This window comes from Camponotus vicinus, unplaced genomic scaffold, assembly GCF_025532165.1.
Source record: "Camponotus vicinus isolate PSW18456_S1 unplaced genomic scaffold, iyCamVici1.0 SCAF_6, whole genome shotgun sequence".
NCBI classification, from domain to species: Eukaryota; Metazoa; Arthropoda; class Insecta; order Hymenoptera; family Formicidae; genus Camponotus; species Camponotus vicinus.
This window is the reverse complement of record NW_028141978.1, coordinates 1,149,091-1,166,855: the sequence shown is the minus strand read 5'-3', so window position 1 is coordinate 1,166,855 and position 17,765 is coordinate 1,149,091. Positions and strand designations below refer to the sequence as shown.

The 17,765-nt window shown below is 31.2% G+C and overlaps 3 protein-coding genes across 8 annotated transcripts; 2 read left to right on the top strand and 1 right to left on the bottom strand.

The window, feature by feature from the left end:
* The first annotated feature begins 69 nt into the window (after positions 1-69).
* Positions 70-4,125, top strand: LOC145973326 (RCC1 and BTB domain-containing protein 1-like). Of its 2 annotated transcripts, XM_083102605.1 has the most exons (12): positions 70-240; positions 323-424; positions 892-1,031; positions 1,099-1,289; positions 1,867-2,019; positions 2,091-2,436; positions 2,514-2,602; positions 2,876-3,151; positions 3,277-3,398; positions 3,489-3,592; positions 3,662-3,792; positions 3,885-4,125. In XM_083102605.1, the coding sequence occupies exons 2-12, from the start codon at positions 348-350 to the stop codon at positions 4,026-4,028; spliced, it is 1,773 nt and encodes a 590-aa protein (XP_082958731.1). In that variant the 5' UTR covers positions 70-240; positions 323-347; the 3' UTR covers positions 4,029-4,125. The 2 variants fall into 2 exon arrangements, with proteins under 2 accessions (XP_082958731.1, XP_082958732.1); XM_083102606.1 differs by lacking the exon at positions 70-240 and having other exon boundaries at positions 252-424.
* A 440-nt stretch (positions 4,126-4,565) lies between these two features.
* On the top strand, positions 4,566-7,738 carry Bora (aurora kinase A activator-like protein bora). The gene is made up of 7 exons (XM_083101551.1): positions 4,566-4,733; positions 4,808-5,252; positions 5,361-5,649; positions 5,721-5,806; positions 5,886-6,077; positions 6,221-6,428; positions 6,926-7,738. The coding sequence occupies exons 2-7, from the start codon at positions 4,965-4,967 to the stop codon at positions 7,417-7,419; spliced, it is 1,557 nt and encodes a 518-aa protein (XP_082957677.1). The 5' UTR covers positions 4,566-4,733; positions 4,808-4,964; the 3' UTR covers positions 7,420-7,738.
* Positions 7,739-7,947: 209 nt separating this feature from the next.
* Positions 7,948-17,433, bottom strand: LOC145972723 (uncharacterized). 5 transcript variants are annotated; one of them, XM_083101553.1, is made up of 6 exons: positions 17,312-17,433; positions 14,270-14,691; positions 13,724-14,157; positions 13,324-13,642; positions 13,032-13,137; positions 7,948-12,953 (listed from the first exon to the last, which is right to left on the bottom strand). In XM_083101553.1, the coding sequence occupies exons 2-6, from the start codon at positions 14,667-14,669 to the stop codon at positions 12,662-12,664; spliced, it is 1,551 nt and encodes a 516-aa protein (XP_082957679.1). In that variant the 5' UTR covers positions 14,670-14,691; positions 17,312-17,433; the 3' UTR covers positions 7,948-12,661. The 5 variants fall into 5 exon arrangements, with proteins under 5 accessions (XP_082957679.1, XP_082957680.1, XP_082957681.1 ...); XM_083101554.1 differs by lacking the exon at positions 17,312-17,433 and adding an exon at positions 17,126-17,305; XM_083101555.1 differs by lacking the exon at positions 17,312-17,433 and adding an exon at positions 16,768-17,106.
* Between the last annotated feature and the right edge of the window lie 332 nt (positions 17,434-17,765).

Genomic DNA, 17,765 nt, shown 5'->3' with positions numbered 1-17,765 from the left:
TAACATTATAATTTCTGCCACAAATGTTTATCTCATCGGTGACTATACTGTTTAATGGTTGAGGTTGTGAACAAATTGAACATCTCTTTCTGTCTATTTAAACGCCATTTTTGACTAAAAGTATTTGGCATATTAGTGTTCAAACTCCAATATAAGAACAAAGGAATATCACATTTGCTTGAGGATCTTTAGTTATATTATAAAATAAGAATTATATTTTCCTCGTGTGCTTTGTAATTGGTAACCAATATCTATAATCTATTGGCAAAGAATTTAATTGCCATCAAAAGGGTGAGAGCATTTTTTTTATTTTTACATCTAGAAGTCATCTCTTTTGGTCATACGCAATGAGTCAAATCGAAACAGAAAAGACAGATATTCCTGTAAACCGTCAAAGAAAGGAGTCAACAACAAGTGAGGAAGAGTATGTTGAAATTACCAAAGGATATCTTACTCACAAATTGCGTACAAAGTCAAAATAAAACTTGATATAGTAGAAATAATGTGTAAATGTTTGACTTGTTCTATTTAAATTTTTATAAAAAATGAACTTATTAAAACTCATTTAATTTTTTTGTGTAAAAACAAAGATTTTAAAATCGTCGCTCAATACATGCCTTAAAAAATATTCTAAACCGTTTAACGTAACATATGCAAAGATTAAAAATTTTATACTTAGGCCAAATACAATGATATGAATATGTGCTTTAATCATTTCATTTGAGATTTGAATTGTATAATATAAAATTAATATCTTTAATGCTTTAAGTATTGAAAGTAATTGAAATCAAAATTTCAAATATTTGAAGCAGATCAAACATTTATCAATTAATTTATCAAATTTGTTATATTAATAAGTTATTAAATAAATTAAAAAATCAATATTAATAGAGAGATACAGAGTGACAAGACAAAAAAGTTGCAAAATAATCTTGTTGGGAACAAATATTTATTGAATTTCAAGAAATGGCCAATCTTTACTCTACTAGAAGAGGAAATTCTTCTGCGAATTGATCTGGCTCTGATATATAGTAAAATTTCTTCTTACTTTTTGTTATCTTTTTTTGCTTTGACAATAACATTTATATTTTCAAACAGATGATGGAGCTTTAATTGTAACAAGAGATAAGATGACATATGCCATAGGTAATAATAAGAATCATCGATTAGGGATACCAGAGAGAGATAATGTAATATCATGGCCAAGAAAAGTAGAAATCTTATGTAATAAAAATATCAAGAAGTTTACTTATGGATATTATATGTTTGCTCTTACAGAAGAAGGAGAAGTATGCTCAAAAATTATAAAGTTAAAATTATATAAATGTTTTTATAGTAGATTATATATAAGCATAAAATTTTAAGTACAATGTTTGAAAAATATTATAATTATTATCTTTTTAAATGAAGCATACAGATAAAGAAAAAGATTAACTTTGAATTTGAAACTTAAGAAGAATTTTGTGATGTTTTTCTAATATCTTCATTCTACAAAGAGAATAGAGATTACAATATATAATTTTTTTATATTTAATACATTCATTTTGCTAGCTTTGAAGCTATTTTAAAATTAATGTATCTCTTTCTTATATGTTTACTTTTATAATATCACATGGATTTTATGTTATAAAAATTTTATGTTTTTACATTGACATCGTTGTGATTTTATAGAGAATTGACTGTTTTATAATAAATTCATCAGATTACATGTAATATCCATGCTGAAATAATATAAATTTATTATTTTCTAAAATTTTTTTATTAATGTATTTTTATAATCAAATTTTTTTATTTTCTGTTTACAAAAGTAAGTCAGAATGTATAAATAAAGTATTAAAATTAATGACAACATTATCCTTTTAAAAGGTATATTCATGGAATTATAAGGCAGAGTCTGCATTTAAAGTAGGATATAATACGATCCTAACTGAACCCATTAAACTTGAATTAAAAAAGAAACATATTATAGATATTGCTTGCAATGAAACAGATTTTCTCGTTCTTACTGATGATGGAAAAGTATATATTTTATGTGAAATTTAACAATAATATTTATATCATTATCAGTTAAATAACTTAGATTATTTCAGGTATATATATATAGTCGGTTTGATATCTTGTACCTTCATCCATCACGGTTAGCATCTTCTTCAGAGTCAGAATCAGAATCGATAAAGTCAGCCTCTTCCTCAGAGACACAAATTCCTTACATAATACAGGAAGAAAATTTTGATAAAAATAAAATCGTTTGCATCGCTTGTGGCTCGTCCTTCATTATGGCTGTTACTGATATGGGTGAAATATACAGTAGGGGTCTTCATTTGACCCCTTGTAGTAATTATATGCTGAATGACAATTTAAATAATATATATTATGATCTTTGTGAACATCAGCGATTTACAGAAAAGCGCACTGAGCTCTCAACTGTAGTAATAGGTAATTTGTTACTAAAATTTTGTTTTCAAAAATATATTAATAACACATATTGCTGAACAACTGATATTGATTTTCAGTTAAAGTAGTCTGTGGGTATGCACATGCATTGGCACTTTCGAATGAAGGACAGCTCTATATCTTCAAACAAAATTATTATTATAACTTGGTAATTCATTTATTATTTTATTTAGTTTTATTTAGTTTTATTTTATTTTATTTTATTATTTTATTTTATTATTTAGTTTTATTTTATTTTATTTAGTTGTCACAATAAAAAAAGCAAAAATCAAATAATTTTGTGTATTTATTATTTTATTTAATTTTATTTAGTTTTATTTTATTTTATTTTATTATTTTATTTTATTATTTATTTTATTTTATTTTATTTAGTTGTCACAATAAAAAAAGTAGAAATAAAATAATTTTGTGTAATCTGCAGTTGAACATACCGAAATTGCAAAAGGTATTGGACATTGCTGCAGTATATCACAGCGACAGAAGTGCCATTCTTGGAAATAATGGATATATCTATGTATGGGGCAATTACTTTGGCTGCGATATAGAATTTCCGATTGTTACTCAGTTTTCGACCGTGCAAGAAGCGCTTATGCACGATATTGACACATATCCGATAATTTTATCTATGAATGAACTTGGATACATAGATGTACAATCGGATATCCTGAAATGCTCTCAAACTTTATTCGACGATCCTGTATGTCTCGTTCTATGATATTTGGTGTTTGTCATTTCTGCATGCCTTTTTCGCGTTTTTAATGCAAGATAATGTGTATTCACGCGTTAGTGTATTTAATAATTTTCGTTTCTTCTTTCATATAGTCGACAAGTGATTTTACAATACAGGTGAAGAATCATTCTATTTACGTTCATAAAGCTATTCTGCGTAGTCGTAGTGAATATTTCGAGGCGATGTTCCGTAATTTTAAAGAAAAAGATCAGAGGTAAATATTTACAAAAGAACGAATATTATTTTTATTAAAAACTTCTTTACTAAATTAATTTCATCATACTTTGATATTTTCTCTCGACAGTATTTTGACGCTGCCTTCCGTATATTCCTATACCGCGTATAAAGCCTTTCTAAAATACTTGTATACTGGAGCGATCGACCTATTATCTATGCATAAATTATTAAGTAAGCTTTAATTAAATGTGCTGTATTTTTGCTGTATGTTTTTAATTAAAACAATACTTTTGCTTATAGAGTTGTTCAAATTAGCTATGATGTTGTGTGACACTAAGCTTATAAGTAGTTGTATACGAGAAATAAAACGAAAAGTCACTCCAGCAAGTGTAATCTTTGTTTACAGTACTGCAATGGAATATAATAATGATGTAATTATTACATGTACAATTGAATATCAAAATTAAATTAATTGCTATATTTATTTGTATATATATTACAAATAATGCATGAATTTTTTCAGAATTTAAAGAAATTTTCAATCAAATTTGCTGTGAATTACATGTTGCCTACAACACAGATAGAATCTGACAAAAAAATTGACGAAAATATTTTAGAAAGTTTTAAAAAGGAAGTAGCAAATGCTAGATTGCTTCTTGATTTGTAAGTTAAGAGTTCCTGTGAATTTAAATGCAATAGAATGAAACCAGAATATTCTTATTCTTATATCTGTGACATGTTCATAAAGAACAATTTTACTTTATTATTACAGTATTATAATCAAATTTTATATTCATAATTTCTGTATAAAAATGCACGCTAAATAAATCTCTGTTTTTAAAATTCAATTATTGTTATCTCTAATAAAAATGTTAATCAATTATGTCTATCTAATATTAAAAATTGTAATTAATAATTGAGTGCTTGATTCTTAGAAACTGTAAATAATATAATATAAATAATATAATATAAATAATATAACGTAAATAATATAATATAAATAATAATAAAACCTGTATGATTCGAAAAATTAAATAAATTTTCTTAAGGAAAGGAGAATCTTTTCATGTATAATAGTAATAGTTTAGTTTCTTTGAGCTACAGGCTAGAAAGAGAAAGCAAACGATTGAAATTTCGCAAATATTTCACAGATATTTTATTGATGCCGCGCATGCGCAAAAAATTCAAACACATATCAGCACGTTGGGTTATGTTCGAAAATCCAATGGGATTAGAGTAATGTATGATTATCCAATTGAAAGAAAAAGAGCAAAGATTTCTCCGTCCTGATAGGTCAGTTGAACGCTATTCTACGAGTAGATTTTCGAACGCAACTCAAGAATCCACGAAACTGACCGAAGCATGGTGATGTGTAAGTATGAGATTCAAATATTCAAAACATATTCGAAAGATAGACCAAGTTTTAATTTCATGATTTCTTTATAGAAAACTGATTTTCATAATTCACAAATACGCGATCTAGAAATATCGCTGTCACACATATGGACTGAAATAATAGCCAAGATCGGCGAAAAGAAACGTAAACTTCGATGAACTTTGTTTACATACTTCGGTGCGATTCTCAAAAAATTCTCTGGATATAATGGAGCAAGCAAGATGGGGTACACCTAGCAAAGTGCGGAGAGTCGATAGCCCTTTGATAAATAATCTCTGGATGCATAGGACACCGGTGAAACAGAACGAATTGCGGTTAAGACGACCTTTTGAATCTCACAATCAAAATAATGCACAATCTTTACCTTTTACTGGTCTATCGACTCACATCACTCCACCATCCAAGCTTAGGAAGCTCATTACTAGAAATCCATTTGAACCTGACTTGATTAATAGACTGCATCTACCTGTCATCAGCCCGACTATATTTACTAAGGTCATTCTATCTACAAGAGCCGAATGTTTTAACTTAATTATATTCTGCTGATAATTAAAATGCTCTAATGGTTAATGTGATGTGAGAGTTTGTTGTTGCAATACGTAGGTATCGAGCCCTATGCAAGAGTCACCAGGATTTAAATGGAACATAGATGAATTAGCACGTATAAAGCCGGCAAAGATCGAAGAGTTTCCTGTGCATCAAGTACATACTCCAGACCCAGAACTGGAGATAAAAGCCCAGGCAGCTATAGATCGGTTCTTTAAGCAAAATCATATAATTCCAAGTCCTTGGGATATCAGACAAAAAGAGACTAAACCATCCTTGGATACTCCTAATAGGCCTCTGGATGATTTAAATTCTATAAAAGATCCTTCAAAATCAAGAAAAGAGGGTAAAAAAATAAATAATATGGAATTGATATCTTAAGATTGATTAATTTTATTAGTATTTTTTTATTTTTAGCATGGAGTCAGACAGTATTATCTTTACCTTTTAATCTACCGCAAAATGTTGAAGAAGCCTTGAAACCTTTCTTCACATTTACTCAGGTTGGTCTTTGATGGATAAAAGTAACTTGATATTGATTATATAAAATTGTTAACAGAAATCTTTTTATGTATTCAAAAGGAACAAAACACAGATGGTGATGATGTAAATTTAAGTTATAATTCACTGAGGAGAAAATTATTTTTTAATCATGACGAATGTACTGATAATGACAGTTTTATATCTTTATCACCAGTCAAAACAAGTACTTCCATGACATTGTCCTGTAGTCCTCCACAAAGTGGTATGTTTGTCCATGGCACACCATTAAAGGTATGTGAATTATAGTAATTTTGGACAATTATTTTTATATATAAAAGTGTTTATTTTTTTATTTCTGCAAATAAGATTAATTAGTATATAATCTTTTTCTTGTAATTTATATGTTATTTATTATTAAAGTTGATATGTTTCAGAGGTTGTTGCAAACTAGACAAAACAAGTCATCTGCAGTAAAATCTAAAAGTGTTTCCCCACCTGACATGTCACCAATACATACTATTGAAAACAATGTGTTGTGTGAGAAAATTGCACGCAGTTCTCGTTCGGCTATTCGTTTAGACTTTGCAATGGATATGAGTATAGACAATGTAGTTATGGACAAAAGTGAAAATTCGACTAATGGTTATCATTTATTTTTACTTCTCAAATTTAAAGTTCTAAGTCAGAATTACTGCAATTTAAACCAAAATTATTTCTAATCTCAGTTTTGGAGTAAAATATAACATATCCTATATTTAATTTTTAGAAAAACACTGAACAAAAATACTTTAAAAAGCTTTGAACAAAAAATTATTTCTTCAACTTCAGAATAAAAAAATTTTAATATATGTGTGTGTATTATGTTGTTATTATATGACGTTATATATTAATAATTCTGTGAAATTCTGATTCAAGTTTATAGTGGAAAACTTTTTATAAAATATATTTGATATAAGAAAATGTTCTTTTATTCAAGTATATTTAGATTTCATTTAAAATAGCAATGAAATAAGCATAGAAAGTGGATTATCAAAATACAACTTTTCTTAAAGGAAAATAAATCTTAGGCACATATTACACTATTCTTTCTAAATATACAGATATACTTGTATAACAATATTATTTTTAAATTATTTTAGATACATCCTTGGATAAGAATAACATGAAACATACTGAGGACAATCATGAAATAATAAGTATACATAATGATGAAACAAATGTATGTGATTCTATTAATATGGAAGAATTGCCAAGATGTATAAATTCAGTTAACATGGATACTGTGTATTTCGACGCCGTCCTATTCAATGATAAAGAGGACAATAATGATATAGATTTAAAGATTAAGACTGAAATAAAAAATTCCATGCAGGAAAGTCACAGACAAAATAATACAATGTTTGGCACGTTTGATCAGCAAAGTATTTCAAATTCAGTTCAAGACACTGGTTATCAAACTTACAGTATGAATAGTACAATGCATACAGTAGACAATTATAGCAATATATCGGTGAATTACAAAACTCGTAGGAACGAACAAATAACATCTAAAAATAACAATACTCAACTATCTTGGAGAGAGAATATAGGAAGTGTATTTAGTTCCACACCATCCAAATGTAATAAGAATTGAATAATTGAATAATTCGAATTTATATAACGAAAATTAGATTGCAATATTCAATTTACAATTGATTTTAGCAAATGTAACAAATATGACTTTTTTTATTGTTAATCTTATATCTGTGTCTTGTATAAGTCAATTATATTAAATAATTTTATAAAGATCGTAATTTACTCAATAATTTTTTACTTGTTGACTTGATATTTTACAATTGAATAGCGAAATGAGATGATATTATCATAAATGTTTTAAATTATCAATAATTTTTTTATCTCATATATTGTATATTAAATTCTTTTTTCAAATATATTTTTACACTAATGTATCACATTTTTGTTTTATTTTGACAAAGTATTAATATAAAACTAATTATCTGGCATTTTTAATAAGAAAAAAATTATATTTCGATTTAAAAAAAAATATATTTACAGATTATAACCATAATGTATAAGTGGAATATTAATTACTATATTGATAAATAGAATATTGATTAGTATTAATGACATGGTCTAAAGAATATCTAGAAAATCAAGAGACAAAACTAGAGGATTTGTTTTTTTTCTGAAAAAATAGCCAAGTAATTGAATAGAAATATGCACAAAACGCGAATAAAAATGATAAAGAGAACGCTCTGCTAGATGTACTTTGTCTCCTTTCTTAATAAAGCATTGTAAACATCTCATTGTGGAATCCTCGGTGTTGGATTTAGACTATGTCTATAATACACACATATTAAAGAAGAGATATTAGACAAAATAATCAACACATTTTGTAATTGTTTTCATTTGTTTCATTAGATAAAATTTTCTTGCGGTTACAGCCTAAAATATTAAATATACTCAAGATATATATAAATATATATATATATATATATATATATATATATATATTTATATATATTTATATATATATATAAGCAAGATCAAAAACTTAACAAACATTTTACAGCATGATTCTAAAATGAGTAATAATAATAATAATAATATAATAATAATAATATATGTAATATTATATATTACGCCAACAAAATTCTTATAATATACAATCTGTAGATATATATATGTGTATATATAAATTAACATATCTGATCTTCCAAACTCAAAGTATTCTGCATTTGGCACGATGTCATGTAATGGAGGCAAATCAAATACATCATGTCTTTTTGATTGTCCCTGGCTAGTTACAACGACACGCCCGTAATCTGCTTTGCTCCATAATCAGTGTTCTTTTGGTGTCTGTCATTATGTTGATTTCATTTGTCAGCCGGTCGTAATAATAGCACACTCCGAATAAAATGATAACTCGAAATGAATAATCAGTTTATGAATCTTCAGCATGATCGCGATGTTTAAATCGACACTAATGCACACATTAATATGCGATCTTAATACTTTTTCTCTCTCTTGCTTTTTACATAACGCAATTATAGAGTAACAGTCTATCATTTCGATTCTTCGTCTTGACTCTGTGATTGACACATTGCACATAAGCCCATTCCACCTACGAAAACCGGCTGACTAGAGTATTTCGCCCAATGTCAGGATTAACTGGTGTATTGCTTTACATTATAACGACTAATCGATTTATAATCTACACTTTATAAATCTATCGATTAGCTACTGTGTATCATGATGACGATGAATGGCATCCTCAATCTTTCTACGGCCGATTAATTTAGAATTAATTCTATGTGGAAGAACAGATCTTCAGTCGTAGCAAACAAACAAGCTAGACTAAGAGAATATTAACAAATCGTGAGGCTATAACGTTAATTCCCATACAAATATCCATTTGAAAAGATGCCAGCTTGTTTTTTTTAATCGATATCGAGATAGATATTCGTATAAGGTGTGAGTAAGAATGCCAATTGATTAATAATATTCGTATTTAATAATATTTTTTTGCTAAACAACATAATATATAGAATTTTCTAAAACTTCAAATATACAATTAAGTATAACAATAAAATCGTATAATTGATCGTATAATTGATTTTTCAATATACACTATCACAGGTAATAACAATAAAATAAAGTTTTAATAAAAAATAAATTGCTTGCGCGATTGAATGCAGCTTTGTAAAGTATATACGTAATATTGAGCAGAATATTTTTGAATATAATGGCATAATATAAACACGATATGAAATAGAATAATTTAAAAAGCCAGGAAATACATAGGTTTTAGAAATAAATTTTTTGGCCATTTCCTCAATTTAAAAAAAATTATTTTTTTAAGTAAATTGTCAATAATATCATATATATATATATATTGAGCACACATGGCATTCTTTCTTTCACCTTGAATCAAATTTTTCCGGTGTGTAGTTATAAACTACAATCACATTAGATATTTGATGTAGCGCATCCTGTCAAAGTCCAATTTTTATGCGTGTTTGTTTTTTTTTTCAGACTCCTTAAAAAATATTTCGCATTTGCAAGATAAAGATTTCTTTATCATAGATATATTTTTATAAAATAAAAATGTACTGTGCTGAATGTGATTTGCGAAAGTGTTAATTTATATATTATTATTGTAATAGCGCTTTCTACTAAATATTATTCTGAATTCTATATTATGTATATGTAATGTGCAAACGAGACTAATAATAGTCTATGATATTCAATTGCATAATGATAATGGTAATATTCAATTGCAAGATCGTCATAAGTAATTCTGCGCGTGTTTCGAAGCGACACAAATAAGATGCAGCTATAAAAAAGAAAAAAATTTCTAAGACACGCTTCGTCACCACATCGTGATATGTAGAAATCGATCAGGTTGCGCTACAACACAATAGTGTGTTTTCATTTCAAATTACTAATATTTATACTTTGTAGTGATATTTTTAAGCTAATAAATTGCGTACCAGCGAATTAGTAGGAAGAGCCTTTATCACGCGGGCAGCGCCCTGTAAAAATATATGTTCTCTCTATATAGAACTACATATTAATGTATACAAGACCAGTTTGCCTAATTACTTTCTCTCTCTCGTTCGCGCTTTCTTTGTAGCAAGTACATATTTTACCACAAGTACATATCTTACAATTTACATGGTATTATATATCGTATCTCTTTTTTTCTTATTCTCTCTCTCTCTCTCTTTCTCTCTCTCACACTCTTCTTATCATGTTATAGTTTTTTATAAAAATAGGTTGTATTTCCGTGTACCGCTATTTTTTTTTCATCCTTATTCGATCAATATTATTATCATCGATCATATATTCAATCGCTATATATATATATATTCAATTTCTAACTGAATACCAAAACTGGTCTGTGGATACATTAGAAGGTCTACATATGTACAACAATGTTCAAAAAATCATCTTGAAAGCCACAAAGAGAGTATAGAAAAAGATGTGAAATGATAAAGTTTCCTTCTCGTTTCAAAACCACGTTGAACGCGTATTCAATAATTTTTCTGACTTTTTTCTTTTATTTTTTCTATTTTTTATTTTTTGATAATGCGTCTGTGTGTGGCACATATGTCATACATGTGCAACAGTGCACATGATTTGTTTATATACCGGGTTCTCCCAATTTCTCGTGAAAGAACATCGTGACGGAAAAACTGAACCACGAAAATGTGTATGCTTCTTATAAACGATAATTTTTTATCTACAGGAGTATAAATTTCGTGGTAAGAGATCTACGATAATTATGACAGAATCCCGATAATTTTGACAGTGTAGAAGCCGAAGAATAAAAAATTCATAGAGAAGAAAGATTAATTACATGTATATTTTTCTTTATAATGTTTAAAGTTGAAGGCTATAATCGTCAGTAAAAAACGTGTAAAGATTAATTAAAATTATCGGAGGTAAACATTTTGGAAAGATTTTGCTAGATCCTAGATCTAGATAAATAGTTTTGCATTTATGTAAATGGCGTATACATTTGTGTCTTTTGTCTAGCAAAGTATTGGGAATAAAAAACGTGAACTTTTCCGTCGTTCATTTTTGCACGTACTTTTACGTTATTTCTACGAGTAAATTGAGGAGTATCTTGTATATACGTATATACAGAATTCCTTTATTCTCAATCAGCTAAACTTCCATAAACTATCTATATTCTATATCCGCGATGTCTTCCCGTTATTTCTTCACGTTTAATAATAAACGCGTAAAACAAAAGTGACTAGTGAAATTATGGACACATATTTGAACGCGATTGTACATTTTTATTCTACGCGTATGCAATCAACGAATGGAAAACGAGGGAAAAATCGCGAATAAAGAGGATGTTTGAGTCTGATAAGTTGAGAATAAAAAAGTTCGATTGTATATAGTGAATAAGTTTGTATCGGTTTAATGTGTGCTATGTGTACACATCTGCATATACATGCACATATACATACACTTTATATATATATATATGTATATGTATATATACACATATACATAAAAATGTGTATATGTGTGTTTTCATATATATTATCAATTTTTCTATCTCTCTCGAATACACGATTTGTCACAGAAATAACCAGACTAATTTTTTCTTATTTTGAATGAAATATGGTAATACATCGGATGATTGATGTAAAGTGATTCACTATTTTCGTATTTTACCACGTCGCGATTTGAAAAAAGATTAGTCTTGTTATTCTCGACAGTATGTGCTAATTACGCTTCTATACATATCTACAAAAAAGAAAAACCGATATAGGACTTTATCATTAATTAAACTCTCTATGACTTAATATGTATAATCGTCTCGCAACAGTTTTAAAATGTGATTACCGTTATTCTCTTCAGTATGTAATAATAATTTCTTTCATTGATACTTGACAAGCTATTCAATCGTATCATGTTTCAACAGTGTGTTTAAAAAGTATCTCTTTAACGCTACATCTCTATTATTGCTTGTTGTTTAGTGCTACCGAATGTATTTTGGCATATAGCATGTTGTAAACCCTGAGCAACCACACCGATCATTTCAAAATGCATTCAACAACCCTCTTCTTTCTAGCAAAAACTAGAAATTATGGAAGAATTTACATGCGCAATTCTGTATATTTACGCGATGAGAAATCGACTCGGTCACACAAAGATATTTCCATAAAAATTGTTGCCACGTTTAGAAATGTGGGTAAATGAAGAATTTACAGACAATACTATAAAACGAAAGCGCTCCTTTTGTTACTAGACTTGTTACTAGAATTTTCAAATGTTTCCATTTGTCGCGCGTGCAAATGGAAATGGAAAGCTCTCGATGCGATATATTTTAAATGTAACAAAATTTGTTGATGTTAACCCCTAATCTGCTTTACACATCGATTTCCCTCTCCCCATTCTCGCCATCTTTTACGCCTTTTCTCAGAAGTGCTTGAATAATCACTCGTAGCAGAGCGTCTTTTTGGTTTTGAATTACCTTCTGGTTTTGGCGCCGGATTAATGTCTTGTGTTACCGTGTGATGCTGTGTTCTATTGTGATTTAGTGCTGTATTAACACCGGCCAAATTCAGAAGCGCATCCGCACCTTCCGCAATTTTTCTCTGTTCATCAAAATCTACATTCAGTTCTTCCTCGCTCGAATGTTTGCTGTAGAGGTAAAACGGTAGAATTTATTTGTTTATGTAAATTTTGCATCGATCATACGCAAAATTAATATATCTTTACCTTCCCAATTTTATCGAGGTAATACAACTATAAGTATGATCTTCGCTGGAACTCCTGGTGATCACAGGCACCAATTTTTCGGATTCCGGTAATTTTCGTTTACGATCTGCATTGAAGTATACATTAACACGCACATAGGAGAACATATAAATTAATAAATATCTTCTTTCCCTCTCTCTTTCTCTTTTCAATACTACATCTCTACGTCTTTACTATCTTTTTTGTCCAACTAATAAAATGTAGATAGTGATTCTATTATTTCGTGTATACATATTTTCAATATATTTAATACCTTTATTATGATTTAAAATGATGGGTCCATGTTTAAAAGAAAGCATAGCAGCTGCAGCTGCATCAACCTCACTATCTATCTCAGTTTCTGCGTTATCGCTGATATTGCTGGACGCCAGTCTTTTGGATAAATATGGGAAGAGAACCGGATCCGGGAGACGCGTATTTGCGCACTTTCTTGGAGGCTTTTCCGATGAAGACAGATTTTGAGTCGTAGGTGGAGGGAAAGGAGCGCGAGACAACGCTTGTATCAGATTCGGGCGATACTGTGCATCTACCATCCACAATGATCCTTTGCCTAAATTCTGAAGAATAGAAAACTACAATCAGCGATACAATATAATTTTATTTTATTCTACTATTTTTTTTTTCAAAAAAAGATATCTATAAGGCTTGCTTACCGGAGCTTTCTCCACTTTCCGAAAGCACTTATTAAGGCTGAGATTATGTCTAACGGAATTCTTCCATCCAGTAGGAGCGTTCCTAAAGTATGGAAAGTGATCCAGAATCCATGCATAAACTTCCTTGACGGGTAGCGCCTTTACAGGACTATCTTCGATGGCCATAAATATAAGGCAGGAAAATGAATACGGCGGTTTACTATTTCTGTGTAAATGAGGATCATATGGTATATGGGTAGGATGCTTGTTGCGATTAGACATTGGCAAATTATTGTTGCTCAAAGAAATCTTCGTTTGATTACTTGGCGAAGTATTGCAGTGACTTTTCGCGGATTCCTGATATACTTGCATCGATTTTTGACAATTCTTGGTAGAGTGTTGATAGTTTTGTCCGCCTCCGTTCAGCGTTACAGCGTTGGTTTTTCCATTACTTTCTATTGTAACATTGTAAAAAGAGACACAGTTGATGAGAAAAGAAAAGAGAGAACAAATTGTAAGAAAATATTTGAAGCAAATAATAAATATATAATAAATATATATTTCTACCTGGACAGAAACTATCATCTAAGCTTGATATAGAATTTGTGTTTTCAGAAAAATCCGCCATATCATCGCAGATATTATTATTTAGCATATTTTCGTGCTTCATGTCTTTGGATGGGTTTGAAATATCTAAACCCTTAAGTAAATTTTGTTGATGCAGCCAACTGAGAGATGTTAACTCATCATCTGACTGATTATTTTTTTCGATGTTTTTTTCAGTTTTTTCACATCTAGAAATTTCGCTCTGACATTTATTTGTTGAATTCGAGTCGACCAGCACGCTGGCGTTTTCTTTCTCCTTGTCATTCATTGTGTAACCTGTTTCTCCAAAATTATAACTCTGAGTAGAGTTCAATTCTATGTCAGTTTCAATACCTGATGCATCTGGCCTATCTGGTGGCATGTTGCATGGAGTCTTTTGGTCACTGCAAACATATTTTTTTATTTTTGTTTAAATATCTATTAAATCATTATCATCATATAGAAAAATATGATACATGTGTAAAAAATCATTCAAATTATTTCTAATTTATTAATTATAATCTTTTTTAGATTGTGTCTCTCTATGTATGAGACATAAATTAAATATCATATCAGAAATAAATATAACTATCAAATTATAAATTCTAAACTAATTAAATTCTATTTTATGATATGTATGTACTAAATATATATTAATTATATGCAAAGTATTATAGAATAAAGTTCCAAGAAAAATGGATTGCTAATTAAAATGATTGCAATACTTTACAATACAAAATTTACTGTTAAGAGAAATTTATCAATATCTACAATCATTAAAAAACCTTATGGTTTTGAACTTATTTATAAAAGAATAATTTCTCTCTCTCTCTCTCTCTTTCTCTCTCTCTCGCTGTTTGCTTTAAGGTTACATTAATTGTACAGTTCCTGCAAAAAGTGACTGAAAATATTAATATATTTTCGGATAAAAATAAATATATACAATATATAAACAAATTAAATAATATATTTTTAATTCAATAATATATTTCTACAGTTTATTTCCTATTCTTATAATAGCTTCGATAAAGAGTAAAATTGTGAAAATTTTTGGCATGGATATGTGTTATATGTAACTTGAAAAAAATATGAATATTTTTATAGTAAAAATACGCAAAATTCCAGTAAACTTTAATTATTTAATTATTTATTTAAAAAAAACTAATCTATGGATCATAATAATTGTACAAATGTTGAAGCATCTTTTATAAAAAGAAAGTGAGATTTTGACGATTGTTTCTTTGCTATACATAACAAAATTATGTTTCCACAATCACACATCATATAAAAGGTTCTACTTTTTACTAAAATTTTTGTATCACGTTGCAAATTGTCATCAAATTTTTCACTTTTAAATACAATTTAGAACAATCTTTAATTTTTGCACTACCTTCAAGAAACTTAACAATCTTAAGGAACGATTCATACATAAATCGCTAATCATTCTGCAGAATGATTGTGCTGAACTTGATGAGCGCGCGAGAGAGAAGAGAAGAGAGAGAAAGAAGAAGAGAAAAAGAGAGAGAGAGAGAGAGAGAGAGAGAGGACGCGACCGCCGCGCGTTACAATATATCGTGTTACGGCGTCAAAAAAATCCCCGCGAAAACGGCAAGAAATAAGGGTCTGGCCGCTTTTCTATTTTCGGAGCGCGGCGCGCGAGAAACGCGCAAGAGGAGCGAGAGAGAAAGAGAAAGAGAGAACGAGAGCGAGAGATAGAGAGAGAGAGAGAGGACATTATAAAGGAGCATGGCGCATCTGGTGCTTCGAAATTGAAATCTCCGCGCATGTTTGTCGCGCTCGCGTAGCCTCGATGCCAGCGGCGATTGTTTATCCTCCGACATACATACGTATGTATGTAAGCGACAAAATGGACGCGCAGCTATCACGCGGGGAACGCGCATCTCGGAGAATTTTCCATTTTTTCCTCTCCTCGGGTATCTAGCTCCTGCGGAGACAAACGTCGCTCCTGCCAGCGCGGCTCCTCGCGAGCGTCTTTCGCGAAATTCGAATTTTTTTTTTTCTTCCCCGAGAGGAATTTGGACGACCAATGGCATCCGCCGCGCCTGCTCGGCCGAGATTAAGAATAAATCGGCCGCCGATCGATCGCCGCTTCGCGAATCGCGATAACGAAATCCATCCGGGATTTCGCTGCGCCACTTCGCTCGGTTTCTTGAAATCTCACATCGCCGAAAGAGCGAATCGCGAACATCGCGCACACACGCACTCTCTCTTTCTCTCCTTTTTCCTCCTCGGAAAAATCGAAACCGGTATAATTTTAGTCGACGACACGGATCTCGAGCGATTATTTCCGCGTTTCTACTCGATCCGGGATCGCGGCAATTTCGACGCGGAGATTGGAATTTTTCTCCCCCCCGGGTTGGGCCCACGATTCGATCGAAATTAACGCGCGGTTGTCGATCGCGACGTCAACACCGAGACCTCGCTCAGCGAGCAGCCAGCAGCGTGGCGACCTGCATTACTTGTTGAATTCAAATATGGAGCTGATAATGATTACGAAACTCGCGAGGGGCAAACACGCGAAAATGGCCACGGCATCACTCGCTGCCACACATACACACGCGCGATATCAACATGCGTGTCCGCAATACGGCGACGCGTGGATGCACTCGCGGAGAAAATTACATAAGATAATAAATCGGATCGGCGAGAGAGGAGAATCGCGGATTCGCAGCGTCTCGGGATCTCGATTTTCGCCGATTTCGGGCGACCCGTCCTCCTGGCCCGTTCACGGCGAGGCGTCGCGTCGTCCTCGGAGGTGGACCCGTCCTCGGACGGCCCCGTCCAACGAGCTCTCTTCACGTGCGAGAGAAACCTCACCGTCACGTCGTCGTCGTCGGCTAGACGCGACATTTCGCGTCACCGCGTCACCGTTCGCCGTTTCTCGCCGCCGCTCCGCGATCCTCGCTAGGGCTCTCCACCTTATTCCTTATGATGCAACCCTCGCCGAGAGGATCGTAACGATCGATCGGTACGCGCGGCGATCTCGGGAGAAACTGAACTCACGTATCTCGACGGACAGACGGCGGTCTCCGTTAGTTTTCTAAAGACGGGCATCGCAGGGCACACTCTACACAACATCCAGCTGATTGAGACGCCATGTTCTGACGTCATCACGTGCTCGCCAAGTATCACGCGTCACGCGTATCGCGATTCGATATCATCGCGATTTCACGTGTCACCCGCGAATACACAAACGTGTCCTGCGTTATGTGGATCGTCCTTGCTGTCCTCGGAGGAGAATCCGATTTCGAGTCGAGATGAGTCATTAGCTCCTAAACATCGTCAGTTCGAGATTTTTTACATGTATAAAATATTTTAAATATCAATAAATTAAATATTAATAACTTTTCTCCCTGCTTTCTCTTGTCAAAATTTTATTTTGTAGAATTTTTTAACTCTCTCGTATAAAATACATAAAATTATCATTATATATATATATGTTTCTGAATAAAAATAG